General features: G+C 53.5%; 2 protein-coding genes across 5 annotated transcripts; both read left to right on the forward strand.

Annotated features, from left to right (window-relative positions):
* Window positions 1-266: 266 nt before the first annotated feature.
* Window positions 267-4,118, forward strand: Ripk3 (receptor interacting serine/threonine kinase 3). Of its 2 annotated transcripts, XM_028892260.2 has the most exons (10): window positions 267-494; window positions 712-852; window positions 965-1,274; window positions 1,639-1,790; window positions 1,912-1,958; window positions 2,148-2,315; window positions 2,407-2,474; window positions 2,685-3,047; window positions 3,167-3,227; window positions 3,755-4,118. In XM_028892260.2, exons 1-10 carry the CDS (start codon window positions 475-477, stop codon window positions 3,883-3,885), a joined length of 1,461 nt encoding a protein of 486 aa, XP_028748093.1. In that variant the 5' UTR covers window positions 267-474; the 3' UTR covers window positions 3,886-4,118. The 2 variants fall into 2 exon arrangements, with proteins under 2 accessions (XP_028748093.1, XP_037064410.1); XM_037208515.1 differs by having other exon boundaries at window positions 3,167-3,846.
* Window positions 4,119-5,022: 904 nt separating this feature from the next.
* Adcy4 (adenylate cyclase 4) lies at window positions 5,023-21,284 on the forward strand. Of its 3 annotated transcripts, none has more exons than XM_028892177.2 (26): window positions 5,023-5,067; window positions 5,445-5,635; window positions 7,021-7,218; window positions 7,321-7,482; window positions 8,237-8,386; window positions 9,124-9,272; window positions 9,358-9,469; window positions 10,113-10,240; window positions 10,364-10,522; window positions 10,754-10,886; window positions 11,066-11,239; window positions 14,426-14,460; window positions 14,574-14,660; window positions 14,852-14,921; window positions 15,381-15,478; window positions 16,201-16,285; window positions 16,399-16,536; window positions 17,108-17,218; window positions 17,451-17,635; window positions 17,839-17,923; window positions 18,334-18,492; window positions 19,564-19,710; window positions 20,011-20,118; window positions 20,227-20,341; window positions 20,868-20,992; window positions 21,067-21,284. In XM_028892177.2, the coding sequence occupies exons 2-26, from the start codon at window positions 5,477-5,479 to the stop codon at window positions 21,211-21,213; spliced, it is 3,219 nt and encodes a 1,072-aa protein (XP_028748010.1). In that variant the 5' UTR covers window positions 5,023-5,067; window positions 5,445-5,476; the 3' UTR covers window positions 21,214-21,284. The 3 variants fall into 3 exon arrangements, with proteins under 3 accessions (XP_028748010.1, XP_028748008.1, XP_028748009.1); XM_028892175.2 differs by having other exon boundaries at window positions 5,031-5,067; window positions 5,247-5,635; XM_028892176.2 differs by having other exon boundaries at window positions 5,035-5,147.
* The last annotated feature ends 68 nt before the right edge of the window (window positions 21,285-21,352 follow it).

The following is a 21,352-nucleotide window of genomic DNA, read 5'->3' on the forward strand; positions in this document are numbered from 1 at the left end:
GTCTAAGACCATAAAATGCCCATCCTCCCTTCCGCCCAATATGGTTGGCAAACGATGGTGCTGCGAACACAAGAGTTCCTGGAGAGACTGGGCTGTTGTGGGGAGCCGATTGTGCCTCCCTGGATGGTGAGGTCTCCTTTTGTGGCACACCCAGTGCCCAGTGATTCCTAAGGTGGAAGCAGTTCAAGACAGGTGCCCAGCAATGAACAGCCCCAGGTTTCCAGTTGCCCCACCCCGGCGGGCGGGACCGTACAAGTTCCCTTTGCCTTTAAGAAGGAAGTTGTTCAGTCACTCATTCAAAGTAGGGAGAGCGACCTGGGAAGCGGAATTTGGGGCCTGGCCCTCCGCGCCTTGACCAATAGATCACTCTCTTCGGGGTCCTGTCTTCCTCTCGGCCCAAACCCCCAGCCGTAGGCGGCGTCGTTCCCGCTCTTTCTCGGCACCTAACTCCAGGCAACCGCTAGCTAGCTCCTGATGTCTTCCGCCAAGTTATGGTGAGTGATGGGTCCTCAGTCTCCGGCGCACCCACACAGGATACCCCGGGACAGACTGGGGGCGCCTTAACTGAGGCAGGGGACTAAGCTTGGGGGCCAGGTGGCCCGCGGGGGTGGGGGGAGGCTGACACGCTGCCCACGCGCTGTCGCGGAGCTTGGGAGACAGGATGCGCTGACGTGGGGCTGGGCCCCCTACTGGACGAGAACCTCTTCTCAGGCCCAGTGGTGCCTCCGCCTCTCTCGTGCCCTGTGAAGAACTGAAGAACCCGAAGTTTGTGGGCAAAGGCGGGTTCGGTGCAGTGTTCCGGGCACAACACAGAACATGGGGCTATGATGTGGCAGTCAAGATCGTGAACTCGTGAGTGGCCCCCAGCTCTAGGCAGGATCTGATCGAGGGGCCCCGAAGGGGCGGGGAGAGGAGAGTTCTTCCAGGGTCCGGTCCCAACGGTGGCTCTCTTTTCGGAGTGCAGGGAGACGATATTCAGGGAGGTGAACGCTATGGCGAAACTGCGTAACCAGCACGTGCTGCTCCTGCTGGGGGTCACCGAGACCCTCGAGTGGGACTACGTGTCTGGACCGGCTCTGGTGACAAGATTCATGGAGAACGGCTCCCTCGCAGGGCTGTTGCAGCCCAAGTGCCCTCGGCCCTGGCCGCTCCTCTGCCGCCTGCTGCAAGAAGTGGTCCTGGGGATGTGTTACCTGCACAGCTTGGACCCAGTGCTCCTGCACCGGGACCTCAAACCCTCCAATGTCCTGCTGGACCCAGATCTCCACGCCAAGGTCAGCCCATCTACACCCTAGTGCAAGCTTGGGAACCATGTTGAATACCCTCGGTCTGTCCCTCTGAATACAAGACTACCCAGATCAACTAGGAGTTTTATCTCTAGCCACACCAGGAAGGGACAAAGGCCCTCCTTACCCACCAGGGTCAGTTCCACAGGCCTATTCCACAAAGCCCCCATGGACCCAGGGCTGCCCATCAGCAACTTAGATCTCTTCCCCGAGGTCTCCTTGACTCTACCTTTCCCTCTGGTCCTCCATCTTCAAAAAGCTGAGGCTGCATCTGTTGGAGGAGACAGAGGGAAAATTCTGGAGACTCTCTGGCCTGCTTCATCTGATACCTCGCTCTTCCTTTCCTTTACAGATAGCAGATTTTGGCCTGTCCACATTTCAAGGAGGGTCACAGTCGGGGTCAGGGTCCAGGTCCGGGGATCCAGGGGGTACCCTAGCTTACTTGGCCCCAGAGCTATTGGTTGATGTCAACCAGAAGGCGTCCCCAGCCAGCGACATCTACAGGTAAGCTATCCACCCCCAAACATCCCAAATGTCTACGCTTATTTGGGCCCTTTTCAAGGATGTGATATGGGAAAGTGGTCTTGCCAGGGGCCAACTAAGTCTCCACTTTGTGTCTGTGCAGCTTCGGGATCCTCATGTGGGCCGTCCTGACTGGAAGAGAAGCCGAGTGTAAGACTATACGGACTCTGAGACTCTTACCCTAGGTGCCCTAAAACCCCGAGCCCTTCCATCCTTACCTACTGAGACTGCCCTCTTCCCGCCTCACCCCTTCCTTTGATGACACTCGCTGCTGCCTCTGTCCACGATCTGTCTCCTCCCATCATGAATTCCTTTTGTTATCACTCTCCCCCACTCCAGTGGTAGACCATACATCACTAGTTCATGGCGCAGTCTTTGAAAGGCAGAATCGACCCCCATTGACAGAGCTGCCTCTGTCCAGCCCTGAGACTCCTGGCTTGGAAGTACTGAAGGAGTTAATGGTGCGCTGCTGGCATTCTGAGCCCAAGGACAGGCCATCCTTCCAGGGTGAGATGGCTATTTCTCTAGCAACTAGGATAGACTTGGGTCTTCCGCAGGAAAGTTCTGCTCATATACAACTCACTCTGTTGCCTTTCAGATTGTCAACCAAAAACCAATAAAACCTACACCCTGGTACAGGACAAGGTAGATGATGCTGTCTCTGAGGTTAGTTCCCAAAACTGCCTCCCCATCCAGGAGCTATTCAGGGATGGCAAGTGGCTCCCTTGACCATCCAATATATCTTCACTGGCCACCATTCTTTAGTTCTTGACCATCATTCCTGCCCACCCAGTCTACCCCTGAGTCTCCAGGTAACAGATTAGAGACCAAGAAAATACTCCCTGACTCTGGCTCCCCTAACGCCTCTCTGTGCAGGTAAAGCAATATCTGTCTCAGCACAGAAACAGCGACAGCAAGTTGTCTGCCCTAGAGCCAGGCCAGAGAGCTGCAGAAATGGATGGCCCTGGGAAAGCCACGGTTTCTGAAATGTTGGACCGCCTGCATCTGCAGCAGGGTGTCAGGCCAGTTCCGGAGAAAGGCATAAGCCTTACTGAAAGGAGAGGAGCACGGGCAGAACCGACTGGGCATGCCACAACAGCAGTGACGTCTACAGATACGGTGGCTGGAACTCCCCACATTCCACGAACTCCCCACATTCCACGTACTTTGCCCTCCAGAGGCCCAGCACCCAGTCCAAACTTTACTGAGACTCCAGGTCCTCACCCCCAAAGGAATCAGGTGAGACACTGGCAAGACTAGGGTGTGCCCCCTTACCAAGGAAAACTTAGGGTTGAGGGGTACATAGTGATTGATGTGCCTCTTGAATAGAAAGCCTGAGAACTTTGTGCTATTTGCAGGGAGATCAAAGACATGGCACCACCTGGACCTCCTGGGTCCCAGGGCCAAATGCAGCAGCAGGTACCCATTCTTCAACCCTCCATTCCTCTCCCCCTGCTCAGCTTTTCCTTCACCTTCTTCCTCAACACCTTTATATAGAATCGAGTTACCTCGGGGACGGCGGGGAGGGCAGAGGGAGGGAAGAAAGGACTAGAGATCATCCAACCCAATCTTTGTCATTTAATGCATGAGGAACTGGACACCCGCTAGGTGAGGATCCCACTGAGGTCACACAACAAAGCCTGGATTTGCCCCAGGATCTGCTGACTCTCCCCAGCACCAGAACCATAACCCTTCACAGTTCCCTTATTGCTAAGGCAGTTCAGAGGGTCTTCCATCGGAGACACCCAAAGAGCAGGCACTGTTCCTCCCGAGCTTCTTCTATAAGACCAACTCTGGAGAGGCACAGCTCACAGTCACCAGCCGGCTAAGACCCTGCATTTGCACTCCCCAGGATGAACACAAGGTGCCGCTGCCCCTCTCCCCAAAGTGCTTGCTAAACTCGTCTTTCTAACCACTGAACCCTCCCACCTCCTCTTCTCTTAAAGGGCCACCGTCTGTTACCATCACCAACTGTTCTGGAGTGCAGATTGGAAACAATAACCACTTGGCAATACCACTAAGAACTGCTTTGCCCAAGAAGGGCCCAGCACAGTGCGGCAGGGGTAGGGGCTGGTAGCCCCTCCGCAAGTAGATTTCAGAAAGTACCTCGAGAGCCTGGAGCCTGTAATGCAGCCAGCCACTATTATAATTATAATGGGAACTAAAGCACTTTGTAAGCCACCTGGAATGGCTGAGACAATCACGGCCACTTCCTGTGGTCCACAATACTCCTTGAGAGCATTAAGTCCTACACCCAAACTGACTTTTGACCTATGCCCCAAAAGTCAATAAATACAATGTTAACTGTGAGTGAGTCTGAGGTGTCAATCAGGGAGCAGGGATGGACAGCCAGGAGGAGCTGGCTACCGGGAAGAAGGAGATGGTGCTGCCGCCTGGCGGAAGCAGGAAGAGGGGCCCTGGGGACTAGTTATGGGCAACCTCTTGGCTTATAAGGTCAGGGCCCAGCTGGTGGCAGGAAGGGATAGCAGAGCCTTGGCTCTCTGGTACTTCAATCTCAGGGTGGAGCGCTTCCTCCAGCGCTCGGGACTGACGCCACCCTAAGCCTGACCTGACGGGATAGAAGTGTGGCCTCGCCACTCCCCATTTCTCCTTGATTCTGAGCACTGGCTTTGGGGTCCTGGCAAAGGAGGGTGTCTCTAGAAATTCAAAGGTGCCCCCAGGCTCTCTAGACCATCCATCCTCCCACCGCACAGACTTCATGCACTTTGCGTTCTGGGCATGGGAGTATTTTTGATTCTCTGGGTCCAAAAGTTGGTAACTATGTCCAGCAAAGAGAAGCACCCACCCAAGGAGCTAGAGATGGCTGGGGTTTGGGTAGTTCACACTTGGCCACACTTGGGGGACCAAAAGTGGAAGGGAAATGCCACGTCTGTCCTCACCCACCCCCCAGCCCCAGCTGGTATCAGGACGTCCCTCCTCCCAGCGATCTCCCAGGCATCACTTCCAGCCTTCCCAGCCTCTCCATTTCCACATACTGGGTCTTTATCTTGACACATCCCTCTCGGTCCTCCCCATCACCTCGTGTTTCTCCCACAGCCCACCTGCTCTTCATTGAAGAAAGAGGGAAGGTGGTGGTGGTTAGAGCACACAATCTGAGCATGGGAGGCAGCCAGGGTAGTCCGCCTAGGCACGGGAAGGGGCCGGACTCTATCGTGGGGAAGTGGGAGGGGGCCTTGGCGCCAGAGGGAAGCGCCAGTCGCCCTCGGCCCTGAGCCACTGTAGCAAAGCCAGCGCGAGGGTGAGTGGCAGCCTGCTTACCCAGGCTCCCTCCCGGGGCCCAGCTTTGCTGAGAGGGCTTCGGGAGCTTGGCACAAAGCAGTGAGTTGATGGGTAGAGGGAGATTCTGGGGCCCCCTTCTCATCAGATCCGACTCCTGTCCCTCTGGTGAGATTTTTTTTTTTTTTTTTTTTTGGCTAGGGCACTACCACGGTCGGGTTTGTGGGAAGGATCGAGAAGTCCTGTCACATCCAGCCGGGACCCCTTTGAGAGAGCGCCTGGCAGGGAACCCTACTGCCTAGGAAAGCTCAGGCTTGAAGGGTCAGAGTGGCTCCGGGAGAGGAAGAAAAGCGCAGTGACGCGGTCTGGCTTTTTAACTCAGTGCCCTGCCGTCCCCAGGGCAGGGGCTCCGGGCTGGGGCGGGGGAGACCATGGCCCGCCTCTTCGGTCCCCGGCCGCCCCCCAGCGAAGATCTCTTCTACGAGACCTACTACAGCCTGAGCCAACAGTACCCACTGCTACTGCTGCTCCTGGTCATCGCGCTGTGCACGCTCGTGGCACTGCCAGCCGTCGCCTGGGCCAGCGGCAGGGTGAGATGGGCCAAGTGCGGGAGTCTGCTCTAGGCAGGGGCTGCCTCGGGCTGGGGATATTTGAAGGACTGGGATTTGCGGGGTCTCTTAGTAATGTCTTTGCTGGGAACCGGAAAAGAAGCATTGAACCTCATCATGAATTGTTGTGACTCTGGGCACATGTGACCAAGCTCTGGTCTCTCTAGGCTTGTTCTCTGGGTCTATACTGGGAGGGGAGTGAGATCCGGATGTACCTCACTATGTTTTACTGGTTCTATGGTAAATCCAACACCGGATTTTCCAGCTCTCCAGAGAGGAAACTCGACTCATGTCCCTGGGGGAATTCATTTCCTGACTTTTTCTCTCCTGTTTAGGGAATGTGGGGCTGTTAACTGTGCCCCCAGACTTCCATAAGGCAGTTTTCATCCACTGTGGTTTAGTTGCCCTCCTCCCCCACCAAAAGAATTTTTTTTTTCATTTTCATGTTGGGCAGGAAGGGGGGTCTTCAATCCCAAATCTAGAAATATTCTGCTCCGGGTTTTCCTTTCACTCTTTGGAGGCAAGGTGGGAAAAAGGATTGAGCACCGTTAATCCTTGTCTACACCAAGTCCAGAAAGAGGTGGGAACAAAGGATAGGGTAGCAACAGGACTTCTAGGCTAGAGGAAAGGCAGGTATCCAGATCTCAGGGCTCGGGGTGGCAAGGAGCTGCAGAAACTTGGGCTACCTGGGTAAACATTTGTGAAGTTCAGCGCCATGGTTTCAGAGGGGAGGATTCTCCTCAGCAAGTTAGCCATTTGGGGGACATTCACTCCGAATGCCAAGCACCTGCTACAGTTTCCCCCTTAACAGATCTGGAACCCCAGCACAGGGAGTTGGTGGCCAGTCCAAGCTACATGAGACCCCGCCTCAAAACTGAAAGAAGAAACAGTAGAGTTTCAGAAAGAGGGTGGGAGGTATTAGGTTGAACCACGTGAGACTGATGAACTTCATGGGTGAAACTGGTAGACTTTCAGCGGGTTCTTATGATTCGACCTGATGCTGGCCTGCTGTTTTCTTTTGTTTATTTAGTTGTTTTTGGTGTGTGTGTGTGTGTGTGTATGTGTATGTGTGTGTGTGTGTGTGTGTTGTACATGAGTGCACACCTGTGGAGGTCAAAAGACAACTCAAAGGAATGAGTTCTCTTCTCTCACCATGTGGATTCTGGGAATCAAACCAGATCACCAGGCTTGGTGGCAAGCACCCCACCCACTGTGCCATCTCACCAGCCCTATTTTCTTTTTGTGCCTGTGTGTAAGACATTTTACAGAACTGAACTGGACGGCATCTAACTTGCTCCCTCTCACCTTGCAAAAAAAACGCCAAAGCACCTCATCTCAGTCTTGCTTCCTACATCCTTTCCCCACAGGAACTGACCTCAGACCCGAGCTTCCTGACACCCGTGCTGTGTGCCTTGGGTGGCTTCTCTCTGCTCTTGGGGCTGGCTTCCCGGGAACAGCAACTGCAGCGCTGGACACGACCTCTTTCTGGCCTCATCTGGGCCGCGCTGCTGGCTCTAGGCCACGGATTCCTGTTCACTGGGGGTGTGGTGAGCGCCTGGGACCAGGTGAGGAGAATGACAGCCAAGGGGCCAGAGAATGGGGACCTCGAAGTCAGGCCCTGTGCGGTGGCGAAGCCCGGGCTTTCAGCTTTCCACCCCCTTCTCCAGGTATCTTTTTTCCTCTTCATCATCTTCACCGTGTACGCCATGCTGCCCTTGGGCATGCGGGATGCTGCTGTTGCTGGCCTCACCTCGTCACTCTCACATCTGCTGGTCCTTGGACTGTACCTTGGGTGGCAGCCTGACTCACAGAGGGCTCTGCTACCACAGGTAAAAATGCAGTAGTAACTGGGTGATGGCACACGCCTTTAATCCCATAGTGTGACACTCGGGAGGCAGAGGCAGCCTAGTCTACAAAGTGAGTTCCAGGATAGCCAGGCTTGTTACACAGAGAAACCTTGTCTTGAAAAAACAAACAAACAAACAAAACAAGAGTGCAGGTAATGTTCCACAGCTGGCTCAGCTGCTTGATAAAAATCCTCTGAGCATTTGCTGAGCTGGGACTCCAAAGCAGGGCTCAAGCCTGAGTGCAGGAACCAACACAGATAAACCCCCTTATAGTGATCTCTTGGAGCTGGTACATCAGTGCATCATGCCTGCCTTTACCAGAAGAGGGCCCTATAACCTCTGAGGAAATCAGCCAGTATTCTCTTACGGATACAGAAGTAAAAAGTGGAAAATGTGATTAGAACTTGAGTAGTTTCTTGCAGGTAGAATAGGCTCAGGAGGTGAACGTGGTGGGATAGTATTCTCAGAGAGGAAATAAACACGCAAGACATCTAGACCTAAGTGGCCAGGTTAGTCCAGCAGCAAAGACTCTACATCGGAGAGCATAGAGGAGGAAAGGGACCAGCTCTCTCCCGTGGATGTCATAGTGTGACACCAATTGTCCTGAGAAACTTAGGTCCCTCACTGTAGAGCCAGGCTCCCCTCATCCTGTTCTTAGAGCCAACTTGAGCTACCCAGGTAGACTCTGGCAGCCCCACTGGGTGGTGTACTTTCCAAGTCTGGCCTTTACCCACAGTTGGCAGCAAACGCGGTGTTGTTCCTGTGTGGAAACGTGGTGGGAGCATACCACAAGGCCTTGATGGAGCGAGCACTGCGTGCCACGTTCCGGGAGGCCCTCAGATCGCTGCACTCACGCCGGAGGCTGGACACTGAGAAAAAGCATCAGGTCAGTAGGACCTAAAAGGCAGGAAGAGGACTATGGCTCAGAAAGAGCAGCTTTTTAGCACCTTCGTATGGAGTGGGTGTGGGTAATCCGTTTGCCTTTCTCAAGTATTTCCTCTTACATGAAATGTGACTACCACCCACCCCTGGGAGATTGTCGTCAGAATCAAATTAAAGCCCAGTGAGATAGCTGAGGGTAAGACCCTTGCTGCACAAGCCTGAAGACGTGAGTTCAATTCCTGGAACCTGAGTAAAGGTAGATGGAGATAACCGACTCCACAAAGCTGTCTTCTGACCCCCACCCACACATTGTGGCACATAAATAAAATTAAATTTTAGCAGATATGGTGGTGCACACCTTTAATCCCTGCTCTTGGGAGGCAAAGGCAGACATATATCTGTGAATTTGAGGCCACGTTGGTTTAGATAGTGAGTTCCAGGCCAGCCAGGGCTACATAGTAAGATACTGTCTCAAAATAATAATAATTGATGATGATGATAATGAACATGATGAAAATTATTAAAGGAAGATTTCAAATTTAGGTGTTGATACTGAGTCCAGTCCCTAAGTGACCAGGACAGAACCGGGTGATGGAGTCCTGCTGGATGGACTGGAAATGTTGGGGAGCATACTAATGGGTAGATGTAATGTGCGGGGACCTGTGTAACATGGAGGGCTGAGGCTCTTGGTGGCAGGGCACAGGAGAGTAGGAGAGGTGTCACCGCAGGGACTCTCTCCAGGAGCACCTCCTTCTGTCCATCCTGCCTGCCTACCTGGCCCGAGAGATGAAGGCCGAGATCATGGCCAGGCTGCAGACTGGGCAGAGGTCACGGCCAGAGAACACAAACAACTTCCACAGCCTGTATGTCAAGAGGCACCAAGGAGTCAGGTATGAGGGAAGAAGCTGGGGGGGGGGGGGGGGGGAGCCTGGGCTGCCACCGTGGCCCCCCATTGACGCCATCCACCCTGTGCAGTGTGCTGTATGCGGACATCGTGGGCTTCACGAGGCTGGCCAGCGAGTGCTCCCCTAAAGAGCTGGTACTCATGCTCAATGAGCTGTTTGGCAAGTTCGACCAAATCGCCAAGGTCAGAGGGGTCTCCCTCCCCACCCAGGGGCCCTCAAATACCACATGCTGGGGAGCACCCATCTCCTAAGAAGTCTTACATGACAGGCCAAGCTCCCCGATCCTGCAGTAGAAGCAGGAACCACTCACAAATGATCCCATTCAGGAAACTGTCGCCATCCCCAAGAGACCTCTCCATGTCTTTACGGACATCCCTAGCGTAATGCCTTCGAATATGCGCAGAGATTTTCAGGCATTCTGGCCTTGGGAGGCCCTTCCGGGAGAAATCCCCGCTTTCGACAACTCAGCTTAGCACCTAATCAGACATGATGGATACATCCTAGGTTGGAGTCTGCCTCCATGTCCCTCAATCCTGACACTATTATCATGGGCTGGTATGAATGTCCCCCACATGTACCAAAACTGAGGAGGACCACAGACACTCCAGCCCTTGATTGTTCCTTCTGATAAAGACATTGCAGGAGAGACCTCAGTCAGCCCCATTTCAAGGGAGGCCATAGATCTGACCTAGACACTCCCACCCTCAGAAGTTGTTCAGGAATGCCACAGCTGCCCCCCCACACACACACCCACCTTTCCCAACTCCCTCCTACCCCTCTGGCCTCTAACCAGGTTCCTCCACACACCCACACACATACTCCCAGGAGCACGAATGCATGCGGATCAAGATCCTGGGAGACTGTTACTACTGTGTCTCCGGACTGCCACTGTCGCTGCCAGACCACGCCATCAACTGCGTGCGCATGGGACTGGACATGTGCCGGGCCATCAGGTCAGCTTGGGTGTGTGAGCAGGGGAAATTCAGAGGAACAGAGGTTGGAGGGGATGTGGGAGGCAGGCTGGCAGAGAAGAGGAGGAGGGTGGCGGGACTAAGCTTGTCCTACACTCGGCTCAGGAAACTTCGGGTGGCCACCGGTGTGGACATCAACATGCGTGTGGGTGTGCACTCGGGCAGTGTGCTCTGTGGAGTCATTGGGTTACAGAAGTGGCAGTACGATGTCTGGTCCCATGATGTCACACTGGCCAACCACATGGAAGCCGGCGGTGTTCCAGGGTAAGACGTGGAGCCTGGGGCAGCTCCAGCCAAAGGCCAGTTGAATCCCCCACACGCTACTTACCACCCTGTTCACAGTCCCTAAGACAAGTTCAGGGGGGTTCTGGGCTGTCTGGAGGCACTCCCTATAACATGGGGCCTTTCTTGACGTCACAGCTCTGGGAATGGTCTTTGAAAGAAATCAAAGGTTTAGAGGCCTTCCCTCCTGATTTCACTGCTCCCTCCTTCCAGACGCGTGCACATCACAGGGGCTACCCTGGCCCTGCTGGCAGGGGCTTTTGCTGTGGAGAGTGCAGACACGGAACACCGAGAACCATACCTTCGGGAGCTAGGCGAACCTACATACCTGGTCATCGACCCTCGGGTAAAAGCCCAGCTTGGACCCCACAGACTGGACCAAGCAAACCACCCAGTCAGCAAGACCCGTCTTTCCTTCTATGCCAGAAATTGAGTTGCTGTGTTGTGATGTGGGACAAGCCTATAAGGGGTGTGGGAGAGTGGGGGAAATATCTCATTTTTACTCTCAGACTTTACACGTCCCAGGCTGAGGAGGAAGACGAGAAGGGGACTGCCAAAGGATTGCTGTCTTCTCTGGAGGGCCACGAGATGCGTCCATCACTACTGATGACTCGTTATCTGGAGTCTTGGGGTGCGGCCAAGCCTTTCGCCCACCTGAGCCACGTTGACAGTCCCGTGTGTGCCTCCACCCCACTGCCGGTACGTATACCTCCGTCATAAAACCCTGTGCTTGGGGGAAAAAAACAGCCCCCACCGCCACGAGGCTCCACTGCCAGCCTCCCCTCACGAATCTCTTGGTAATGTGTGACAGCCCTGAACTTCCTGGTTGCCCCAATCAGTGGTTCAGACCTTTTCTTGCCCTCCCTTCCAGCTCACCTCAGAGATAACGAAAGATCCCCATAGATACCATACCCATTGTACCTCAGCCCTCCCTTCCCCTGGCATCCAAAGGAAATAGCTAAACCCCACTTCCTCCTGACTGGGCACACCCATCCCACCAGCAAATGCCTCTCTCAAGGTCCATTACTACAATTTCATCCTTTCTTTCATCCCTCCCCAAGTTAAGTTGCGGGCAAGCTGGGTTTTTGCCTCTACTCCTCGGCTCCTCGGCACTCAGACACGAGGACGATGAGGTGACAGGAAACATTGCTCATGGCCTTGAAGAGGAAAGATTGTGAGCAGGCAAGGTTGGGGCAGAGGGGAAGAGGTGGGCTCACAGCTTATCCGGGTGAAGCTAGGGCAGGGCCTGTTACTGCTGGACCTATATATAAGACTTAGAGGTAACCTGTGGCCCACCCGTAGTGAAGGCTCTCGAATCTTCTCAGGGTTGGTGCTCCGTACGGGGGCCAGGTCATGTTCCTAAAGGCATGTACTTCAGCCTCTCTCCCCGATCGTCCTCTTTCCCAAATCTGTTCCACACTCCGGCCGCCTTTCTGAAGCTCTCCCACGACAGTGTCAGACACGCCTGGCTGGATTTTTGAGGTGCCTTCGTGTTACATCCCCCCTCCTTCCTCTTCAGGCCAGCAGAAACAGTGATTGAGATCGGGAAGCAGTGAGGACGAGGGGCGCACTGGCCTCAGCAGCTCTAGGAAGGGTTTCTAAACGCCAGTCTAGAGAAGGAAGAGGTCACGGGGGCTAAGTGAGCAGGAGGAAGAGAAAGTAGAGCACCAGGAGCCCACGCCCTGCTGCAAACCGAGGCCTCCATGGTGCAAAGGGAGCACTGTGAGGAGTCTGTGGAGTCTGCCGCAAGCCCAAGGACCAGGAGACAGCCTTGGGTGCAATTCCTGCAAGAGAAAGGCCCCCAGAGTGTTGTTGTGAAGGCCAAGCGTCAGAGTGGTGGGACAAGCAGAGCTTGTTTGAGGGCACCTCCTGATTGGAGCAGGGCCTCATCAGCCCAGAAATCGGCCCCTGAAGACTCAGGAACCCAGTTAAATATTAGTAATTCCCAACATGGCTATTCTTCCTCCCTCCCTCCAGTCCTCCCTACCTCTCGCCCTCCCTCTCTCCTTCCCTCCTCCTTTCCCTCCCTATCTCATGTATCCTAAACTGGCTTTGAACTCACTAAGTAGCCAAGGATGTCCTTGGAGTTTCTGCTCTCCACCTCCATCTTCCAAGTGCAGAGATTACAGATGTGGTCCACTATACCTAGTTTTATATGATCCTGGGGATCAAACCCAGGACTGCATGTATTCTAGGCAAGCATCTGCTTACTTTTTTTTTTTTTTTAACATTTATTTATTATGTATATAGTGTTCTGCCTGCATGTATGTTTGCATGCCAGAAGGGGGCGCCAGATCTCACTACAGATGACTGTGAGCCATCACGTGGTTGCTGGGAATTGAACTCAGGACCAGTGCTCTTAAACTCTGAGCCATCTCTCCAGCCCTGCACCTGCTTACTCTTAACATCGTGGAACATTTGGAGTGGTAGAGCAGTATTCGTGCTGAAATGTTCCATCCATACATGAATCTTATCACTATTTGTTGTTTGAGACAAGACCTCACTATATAGCCCAACTGGAAGCAATCTTCCCGCCTCGGCCTCCTGGGTACTGGAATTAGATGCTGCCATACCTACCCGTCCCTCATATTTTTTTTTTAATGTTTTCTGTGTCAGGCACTAGAATAGTTCTTGAAAAGACAGAAATGAGTAGGTATTCTTTTCCCTACTTTCATGTAACTTAAGGCATAAGGGGGCAGGTTGACAAAAGCTAAGTCTGGACATATATGCACACCTAGGCCCCATATCTAGAATCTACCATCCCCCCGCCCCAGTATCTTATTCTCCCCTTCTACTTCTCCTATATGCTCAGTTTCCATTTGTGACCCTGTTTCCATCAAATGGACCACGGAGGGTAGGAAAGGATGCTCAACATACCTCTTGTACTAGTCTGAGGGGCACAGAACACCACTTTCTCCCTCAGTAATTGCTCTTCTATACCTGGCTGTTTTTATAACTTTGCATATGTTGTGTGTGCCTTTTGGTGAAGATGAGAATGACTATATGACTATAATCAAACTGAATTCCCTTCTTTTTCTTCCTTCTCCATACCTTGTTGTCTACCTTGGCCAGCTCTCTCTCAGCTCAGCATAGCTGACCTCACAAAAGGTCAGAGAGGGTGTCAATATTTTCTGCATAGCCACTCTACTTCAAGCCAATGAATCTGTTAGCATTCAGGGGCAATGGGAAAGTCCTTGCCTTTAGAATCTGCACTCTTTTTTTTACTATTATTATTTTAGATTTTTTGTTTTTGTTTTGTTTTTTTGTTTTTCGAGACAGGGTTTCTCTGTGTAGCTTTGGGCCTTTCCTGGAACTCACTTGGTAGCCCAGGCTGACCTTGAACTCACAGAGATCTGCCTGGCTCTGCCTCCCGAGTGCTGGAATTAAAGGCGTGCGCCACACCGCCCGGCTTATTTATTTACTTTATGTATGCGTGCCCTATCTTCATATATGACTTTATGCCAGAAGAAGGCATCAGGTCTCACTATAGATGGTTATGAGTCACCTCGTGGTTGCTGGGAATTGAACTCAGAACCTCTGGAAGAGGTCCAGCCCCTAGAATCTGCAGTCTTGAAGGAGACACAGAACTAACAGCCACCTAAATATAGAGGAGATAAAGGGTTGCCCAGTTAAGGGATGTTCTCTAAGAGGAAGCAAGGGCTTTAAAGAGCCTGGAAGTCTATAGAGTTAGGAGGAGTCTGAAATGATCCTTCCTGGGGAAGCAGGATTTGCTACAGGATGGGATGGAGGCCATTGGAAGCAGAAGAAACAGCCACATCAAGGGCATACAGTCAAGGACATATGTAGAAAGTTCAATCAGGCTTGCAGTCTGTCTTCATGAAGAGGAAATATTCACCATAGCTCCATCGTGTGCCTTTTTAACAGGAAAAGACCTTCAGCCCCCAGTGGAGCCTGGACCGGTGAGGAGACCTCATCTCTGACAGTGGGGCACACTGGGCGAATCCTCCCTAGGGGGACTGCTCTGCACTTTTGAGGACCTTTTGTGGTAACCGGCTTGGCTGTCACTGTGCAGGAGTCGCCCCCCTCGGGGACTGGATGATGAACTGGACACTGGGGATGCCAAGTTCTTCCAGGTCATTGAGCAACTCAACTCTCAAAAGTACGGACACCAGAGGGCTGCGGGCTGGAGGCCGGCCCTGAGGTGGTGTGGTGGAGGAGGGTGGGTGCTCCTCTGAGGGTCTGGAGGGCAGTGAGGAGCCATCCTCGAGAAGGACCCTCGTGAGCGCCTTCCCCCCCTCCCCGACTCACTTCCATCCTCTCTGGTGCTCACCACCTCCTGCCTCACACCAGACAGTGGAAGCAGTCGAAGGATTTCGACCTCCTGACACTGTACTTCAGAGAGAAGGAGATGGAGAAACAGGTGAGATGGAGAACGGAGCACCCCAAGATCCCCCGGCCCTGGCCCTTGCCCCTGGGAAGGTTTAGGACTTCTGTCCCTGCCTGTCTTTCCCGGGTATGCCTAGCTTTGGACCCTATGGTGAGGGGATTGTGCCTCCCCCGGGAAAGTCAGGCCAGGTGTCGTGGTACAAGCCTGTAAACCTAGCACCTGGGAAGCGGAGGCAGATGGGCCAGGAGTTCAAGGTTATCATGGGCTACATAGTGTGTGTGAGGCCAACCCAGGTTACATGACCAAAAAAAAAAAAAAAAAAAACCCTGTCATCTGTAGATTGGGTTATTTGGGTAGGTAGTGGGGATATCTCCTGGAGGAGAGGGTGGGGGAGAGTGAGGCTGGGGGCCGGCCACCTCTTGCCTGGGGCTGATACCTTCCCAGCCATGGTCGGTACCCATACCCCGTCTCCATCCATCCCTCTGCCTCCAGTACCGGCTCTCTGCACTCCCCGCCTTCAAATACTACGCAGCCTGCACCTTCCTGGTTTTTCTGTCCAACTTCACTATCCAGATGCTGGTGACAAACCGGTGAGTCACACCAGGCGGCGGCGGCTCCTGTAGGTAGAGAACCCTTTCTCTTCCTGACCCCTGACCCACACTCTCTTCCTCTGGCACCTTCGTCCTGAGCTTCAGTCACTCACCCACATCCTCCGGAGATAATCACAGTCCTCATCTTAAGGCACATCCTGGGGCTGCGGGTGTAGCTGAGTGGGTCAGAGTGGCATCTACTTCATGAGGCCCTAGGTTCAGCCCTCAGTACTGAAAAAGAAATAGCGAACATCCAGACGCTCTCGATCACCTCCACCTTTGGACGGTAACAACATCTCCACGGAGGACACGGTATTCTCATCGACAAGCCCACCTCTCACCAGCAGATGACTGAGTTCTGACAGGCTCTCAAGCCTGGGCCACGACTTGGAAGACTGAGATCTCGTTCGGCACTCAGAGGTTAAAGGGTTTCAGCCCAGAGGCCGACTGATTCAGTCATGGCCACTCTTAGGAATCCTCTGATCCCTTCAATGTTGCCCCAACTTTATCAGTTCCTGATGTACCGGAACACTGCTCTCGACCGTTCGGTCCCCAGAACAGCAGAACATTATGTCCTACCTCAGACCCCCACCAGCAGCCACTCTGGATCCCTAAGACTAACCCCCTCTCCCAAACCCTGTCTCCCAACCAGAGGGCAGGCACAGCCCCTCGCGCCAGAGCTCATCCTGGCCCTTCAAAGCGTCCCTCTTGTCTTCTCTTAGGCCCCCAGCTCTGGCCATCACCTATAGCATCGCTTTCCTCCTCTTCCTTCTCCTCCTCTTCGTCTGCTTCTCAGAGCACCTGACGGTGAGAGGTCTGGGGAGAGGGGTGGGGTGTCAAGCTGGAGCCCTAGCCACCACGCCCTGGCCTGAAGAAGGAGCCCCAGCCCCGCAGCTATGACACCGGTTCTCCTTCCACAGAAGTGTGTCCAGAAAGGTCCCAAAATGTTGCACTGGCTGCCTGCACTGTCTGTCCTGGTGGCCACACGGCCAGGACTTCGAGTAGCCTTGGGTACCGCCACGATCCTCCTGGTGTTCACCATGGCCATCGCCAGCCTGGTGAGGACAAAGCGGGGTTCTGTCTACCACCATCAGGGCATACTGGCCCTGTCGGGTTGAAAGGGAACCCCTGGGTGTGGAATGATGGCTGAAGAAGAAAGACCAAAGGATGATTGTGTGTGTGTGTGTGTGTGTGTGTGTGTGTGTGTGTGTCCTACTCTCCAGGCATAATCATTGTTTACACCTTGTTCAAGTCCTTTCTATCTTTTTCCTCTTAGGCATACATCATTTTTAGCTTACTTGGCTAAAGTTCCAGAATTTATATTTGTTCCTAGAATTCAATAGGAATCACGCCCTCCCCCCCCCAGGCAAATTAAAAAGAGAGAGGAGGGTAGCCTAGAGAGGTTAGCAGTTGGCAAGAGCTGACACTGGATCGATGACACACTAGGGTTCGTGACATTTCTCACAGTCCCTCCAGCCGGTGAGGACCCATCTGAAGCTCTCTGGCCGTTCAGAAGTAGAATTTGCCCCTGGATAGGAGTTCAGCTCATCCCTAGCTCAGGTGCAGCCCGGCTGAAGCCTCCCTTGGGCCCAAGGAGTTTGCGTGCCCTCAGCCCATCTCCCTCTGCAGATCTTCTTGCCCATGTCGTCAGACTGCCTTCTCCTGGCTTCTAACGCATCTTCTGTGGCTTTCAATGCTTCCTGGGAGCTGCCAGGATCCCTGCCTCTCATCAGCATCCCAGTGAGTGTTTCTGTGCAGCCCTGGATCTCCTTCCCCCAACCCTTCCTCATCAGTCTGCCAACTCATAAGCTAAAGAACACTCCATCCAAGGCCGTCATAGCCAGTGTCTGTTTTCGTGGATGACATCCCAATTTGCCCGATAAGCCCCATGCCCTGGGAGGAGAACAGGAGCCCTGGGCATTCTCCCAGCGCTGCTAGGGGATACATCTGACCGCTCTGCCCCATCCCACAGTACTCCATGCATTGCTGCGTGCTGGGTTCCCTCTCCTGCTCCCTTTTTCTGCACATGAGCTTCGAACTGAAGCTACTGCTGCTTCTGCTGTGGCTGGTGGCATCTTGTTCCCTGTTTCTGCACTCCCACGCCTGGCTGTCCGACTGTCTCGTCGCCCACCTTTATCAGAGCCCTTTGGACTCCAGGTACGTACAGTCGCAGGGCACATCTGCTCAAGCCCTCGGGAGCGTGACTGAGACGGGACACAGAGCTGTCTCCTTGCCCCACAGACTCGAAGCACCCACAAGGCAAAAGGGGAGGGGTGCTGGGGGCCCTTGGGGCACCGGGAGCAAGAAGGAGGCCATCGGGAAGGGGCAGACGGGAAGCCATCTTGATTCTGACCTCTCAGGCCGGGGGTGCTGAAGGAACCCAAGCTGATGGGAGCCATCCACTTCTTCATCTTCTTCTTCACGCTCCTCGTCCTGGCTCGGCAGGTACATCTCTCAGCCCCATCCTCCAGGGCCTCCCTGTGAATGGCTGAGGCTGGGTTCCCACATTGTTAACTTGTCCGTCTCATCTCCAGGCTGAGCCCAAGTAACACTTGGCCAATGGAAACTTCCAAGAGAGTGTTCCGACTCTATTTCTTACCTCTTCCGCTCTCAAAATCCCTCTCATTCTCTCCATTACCCCCCACCACACACACACACACACACACACACACACACACACACACACACTACGTCTAAGAAAAACCATGGTTATGGGGGGGGGGAGTCTGCTTCTCATTCTGTAGATCCTAACTTGAAATAGATCTTAAAAGCCATCTCTCTCCAGGACAGTTCTACCTTAAACTTTGTCTCTAAGCTGGATGTGGGGTGTTGGGGGCACTGCTCTGTCACCCTAGAATGAGTATTACTGCCGCCTGGACTTCCTGTGGAAGAAGAAGCTGAGGCAGGAGCAAGAAGAAACTGAGACGATGGAGAACCTGACCCGGCTCCTCCTGGAGAATGTACTCCCGGCACACGTGGCTCCCCAGTTCATCGGCCAGAACCGGCGCAATGAGGTGACTCCCAACCCCACACTCCAGAGGCCCAGGTGCCACAGGGACTGAGCTCGGATGACAACTCTTGGGTCTTACCCCACACTTTCTGGGGTCCCTAAACAGTAGGTCAGGTAGTCACCCAAGCCTCAGAGCATAATCTTGGGCTTGGTCCTTAGTGGCCACAAAATTTGTGCTTAAGTTTTTGTTTTGAAGGAACATCTTTTGGACTGGTATCTCAGTGGTAGAGCTTGCCTACCATGCAGGAGGCCCATGGCCGGGGGTGGGGGTGGGGAAAGGCAATCATTGTTTCAAATCTTGGCTATATCACACCTTTCAGAAGCCCTAGTCAAATGGTGGTGGGAATTGTCTGAAGAGCAGGTCACCCATCCCTCTAGCTCTACAATATCCAATATGGTAGCTGATAGTCACATGTGTCCATTCAAACAAATTTTAATTAATTAAAATAAAAATTCAGTTCTCTGGGACTCAGGGGGTAAAGAATGCCTCACAACCTGCAACACACATAAAGGTAGAAGGAGAGAACTAACTCCTGAAAGTTGTCCTCATCTGAGCTCTACACACATGCTGCAGCATGTGCACACACACACACACACACACACACACACTCACACACACAAACACACATACACTCACACAAACACACACTCACACGCGCAAACACACATGCACACACACACAAACACACACACACACACATCAATAAACTTACCTATTTAAAAAATTAATTCCAGGACTGGAGAGATGGCTCAGTGGTTAAGAGCACTGGCTGCTCTTCCAGAGGACCCAGGTTCAATTCCCAGCACCCACATGGCTGCTCACAACTGTCTGTAACTCCAGTTTCAGGGGACCCAACACCCATGGCAAAAACACCAGTGTACATAAAATAGAAATAAATACATTTAAAAAAAAATTAAATTCCAAAGAAGTAAACGGGGCCATTTGGCTCCCTCCTCTTCACACCCTGAGCCGCAGCTGCTCCCTGGCTCACCCCTCTTCAAACGTATTTCCTTGGGCGAGGCATGAAGCTGCCGGCCCAGGTGCTAAGCGTCTCAACCCTCCCGCTGCTCACAGGACCTCTACCACCAGTCCTACGGATGTGTCTGTGTCCTCTTTGCGTCGGTCCCGGACTTTAAGGAATTCTACTCGGAATCTAACATCAACCATGAGGGGCTGGAGTGTCTGCGGCTGCTCAACGAGATCATTGCTGATTTTGATGAGGTGCGTCTCCAAGACCATGCGTCCTGCATCCTGGATTCTCCCACCAGCTCCTCCTTTCACTCTGCTCTCCTGACCACCCAGCCACGCCCACTCCCCAACCTCTCCAACCCTCCCCCCACCCCCACCCCGACCACTGAGCTTTCTCCCTTCATCGCACATTGCCAGCCATCTCCTTCCCACCACCACCTCCTGCTCTACAGCCTGGCCCGTTAGCCTGCAAAGGCCTGGGGCAGGCTTTCTGGAGAAGGGATGGTGAAATCTCGAGAGAGAGAAAGGAGACACAGCCTCTTCTCTCTACAGCTGCTCTCCAAGCCGAAGTTCAGCGGAGTAGAGAAGATCAAAACTATCGGCAGCACCTACATGGCAGCTACAGGCTTAAATGCCACCTCTGGGCAGGATGCGCAACCGGTATGGCAACCCTTGCCTGTCAGCCCTCCCCTGGGCTTCCATTGGTGGGCTTCTGCAAGAGTTGGACTTATTTCTGTGCCCATCGTGGTGGGTGGACCCGTTTCCCAGGATGCTGATCGAAGTTGCAGCCATCTGGGTACCATGGTGGAATTTGCAGTGGCCCTGGGATCTAAGCTGGATATCATCAACAAGCACTCTTTCAACAACTTCCGCCTGCGCGTAGGTGAGGGACCTCCTTTGCTGGGGCAATGTGGTACCTCCTCTCCCTTCTCTGAGACCTTCATTAGCTGCTCTCCAGCTCATCCCTAGACACGCACGCACGCGCGCGCGCGCGCACACACACACACACACACACACACACACACACACACAAGCACGCACACACGCCACACACACCCGCCAGACATACTCCCTTGGCTGAAGCATAAAGCTGCTAGTCTATGAGCTGAGAGAGGCACCCTTCCTTTCCCTAATCTACTCTCTTATAAAACCACCCAACCGGCTGGGCTGGGCGGTGGTGGCCCACACCTTTAATCCCAGCACTTGGGAGGCAGAGCCAGGCGGATCTCTGTGAGTTCCGAGGCCAGCCTGGTCTACAAAGCAAGTTCCAGGAAAGGCGCAAAACTACACAGAGAAACCCTATCTTGAAAAAACAAAAACCAAAAACCACCCAACCTTCCATCTCCCTTAATCTCCTTTCTTCAAAGGCTGCCCCCATCAAAGTCCCTCATTACCACATTTCTTACCAGGGTTGAACCACGGACCAGTAGTAGCAGGAGTGATTGGGGCGCAGAAGCCACAATATGACATCTGGGGGAACACAGTGAATGTGGCCAGCCGCATGGAGAGTACAGGAGTTCTTGGCAAGATCCAGGTGAGGAATCTACGTTGGAGGCAAGGGGGGGACGGACGGACAAGGACAAGACTTACCCCCTCCTCCAACTGCAGGTGACCGAGGAGACAGCGAGGGCCCTGCAATCCCTGGGTTACACATGCTACAGCCGGGGCGTCATCAAGGTCAAAGGCAAAGGGGAGCTCCGTACCTACTTCCTGAACACAGACCTCGCGAGAACTGGTTCTCCCTCCGCACCCTAGGCGCCTCAACAGCCCTCCTCTACGATCTTCAATAAAATGTCTATGGGGCATCTGAAGCCTGGTGGGAATCACCCCCTCACTCCTCAAGGGCACAGTTTCTTCCCGAGCTGTGTTCCTAGGCCTCTCGTTCTGGGATATC

The sequence above is a fragment of the Peromyscus leucopus genome, chromosome 9 (assembly GCF_004664715.2).
Source record: "Peromyscus leucopus breed LL Stock chromosome 9, UCI_PerLeu_2.1, whole genome shotgun sequence".
Lineage (NCBI taxonomy): Eukaryota > Metazoa > Chordata > Mammalia > Rodentia > Cricetidae > Peromyscus > Peromyscus leucopus.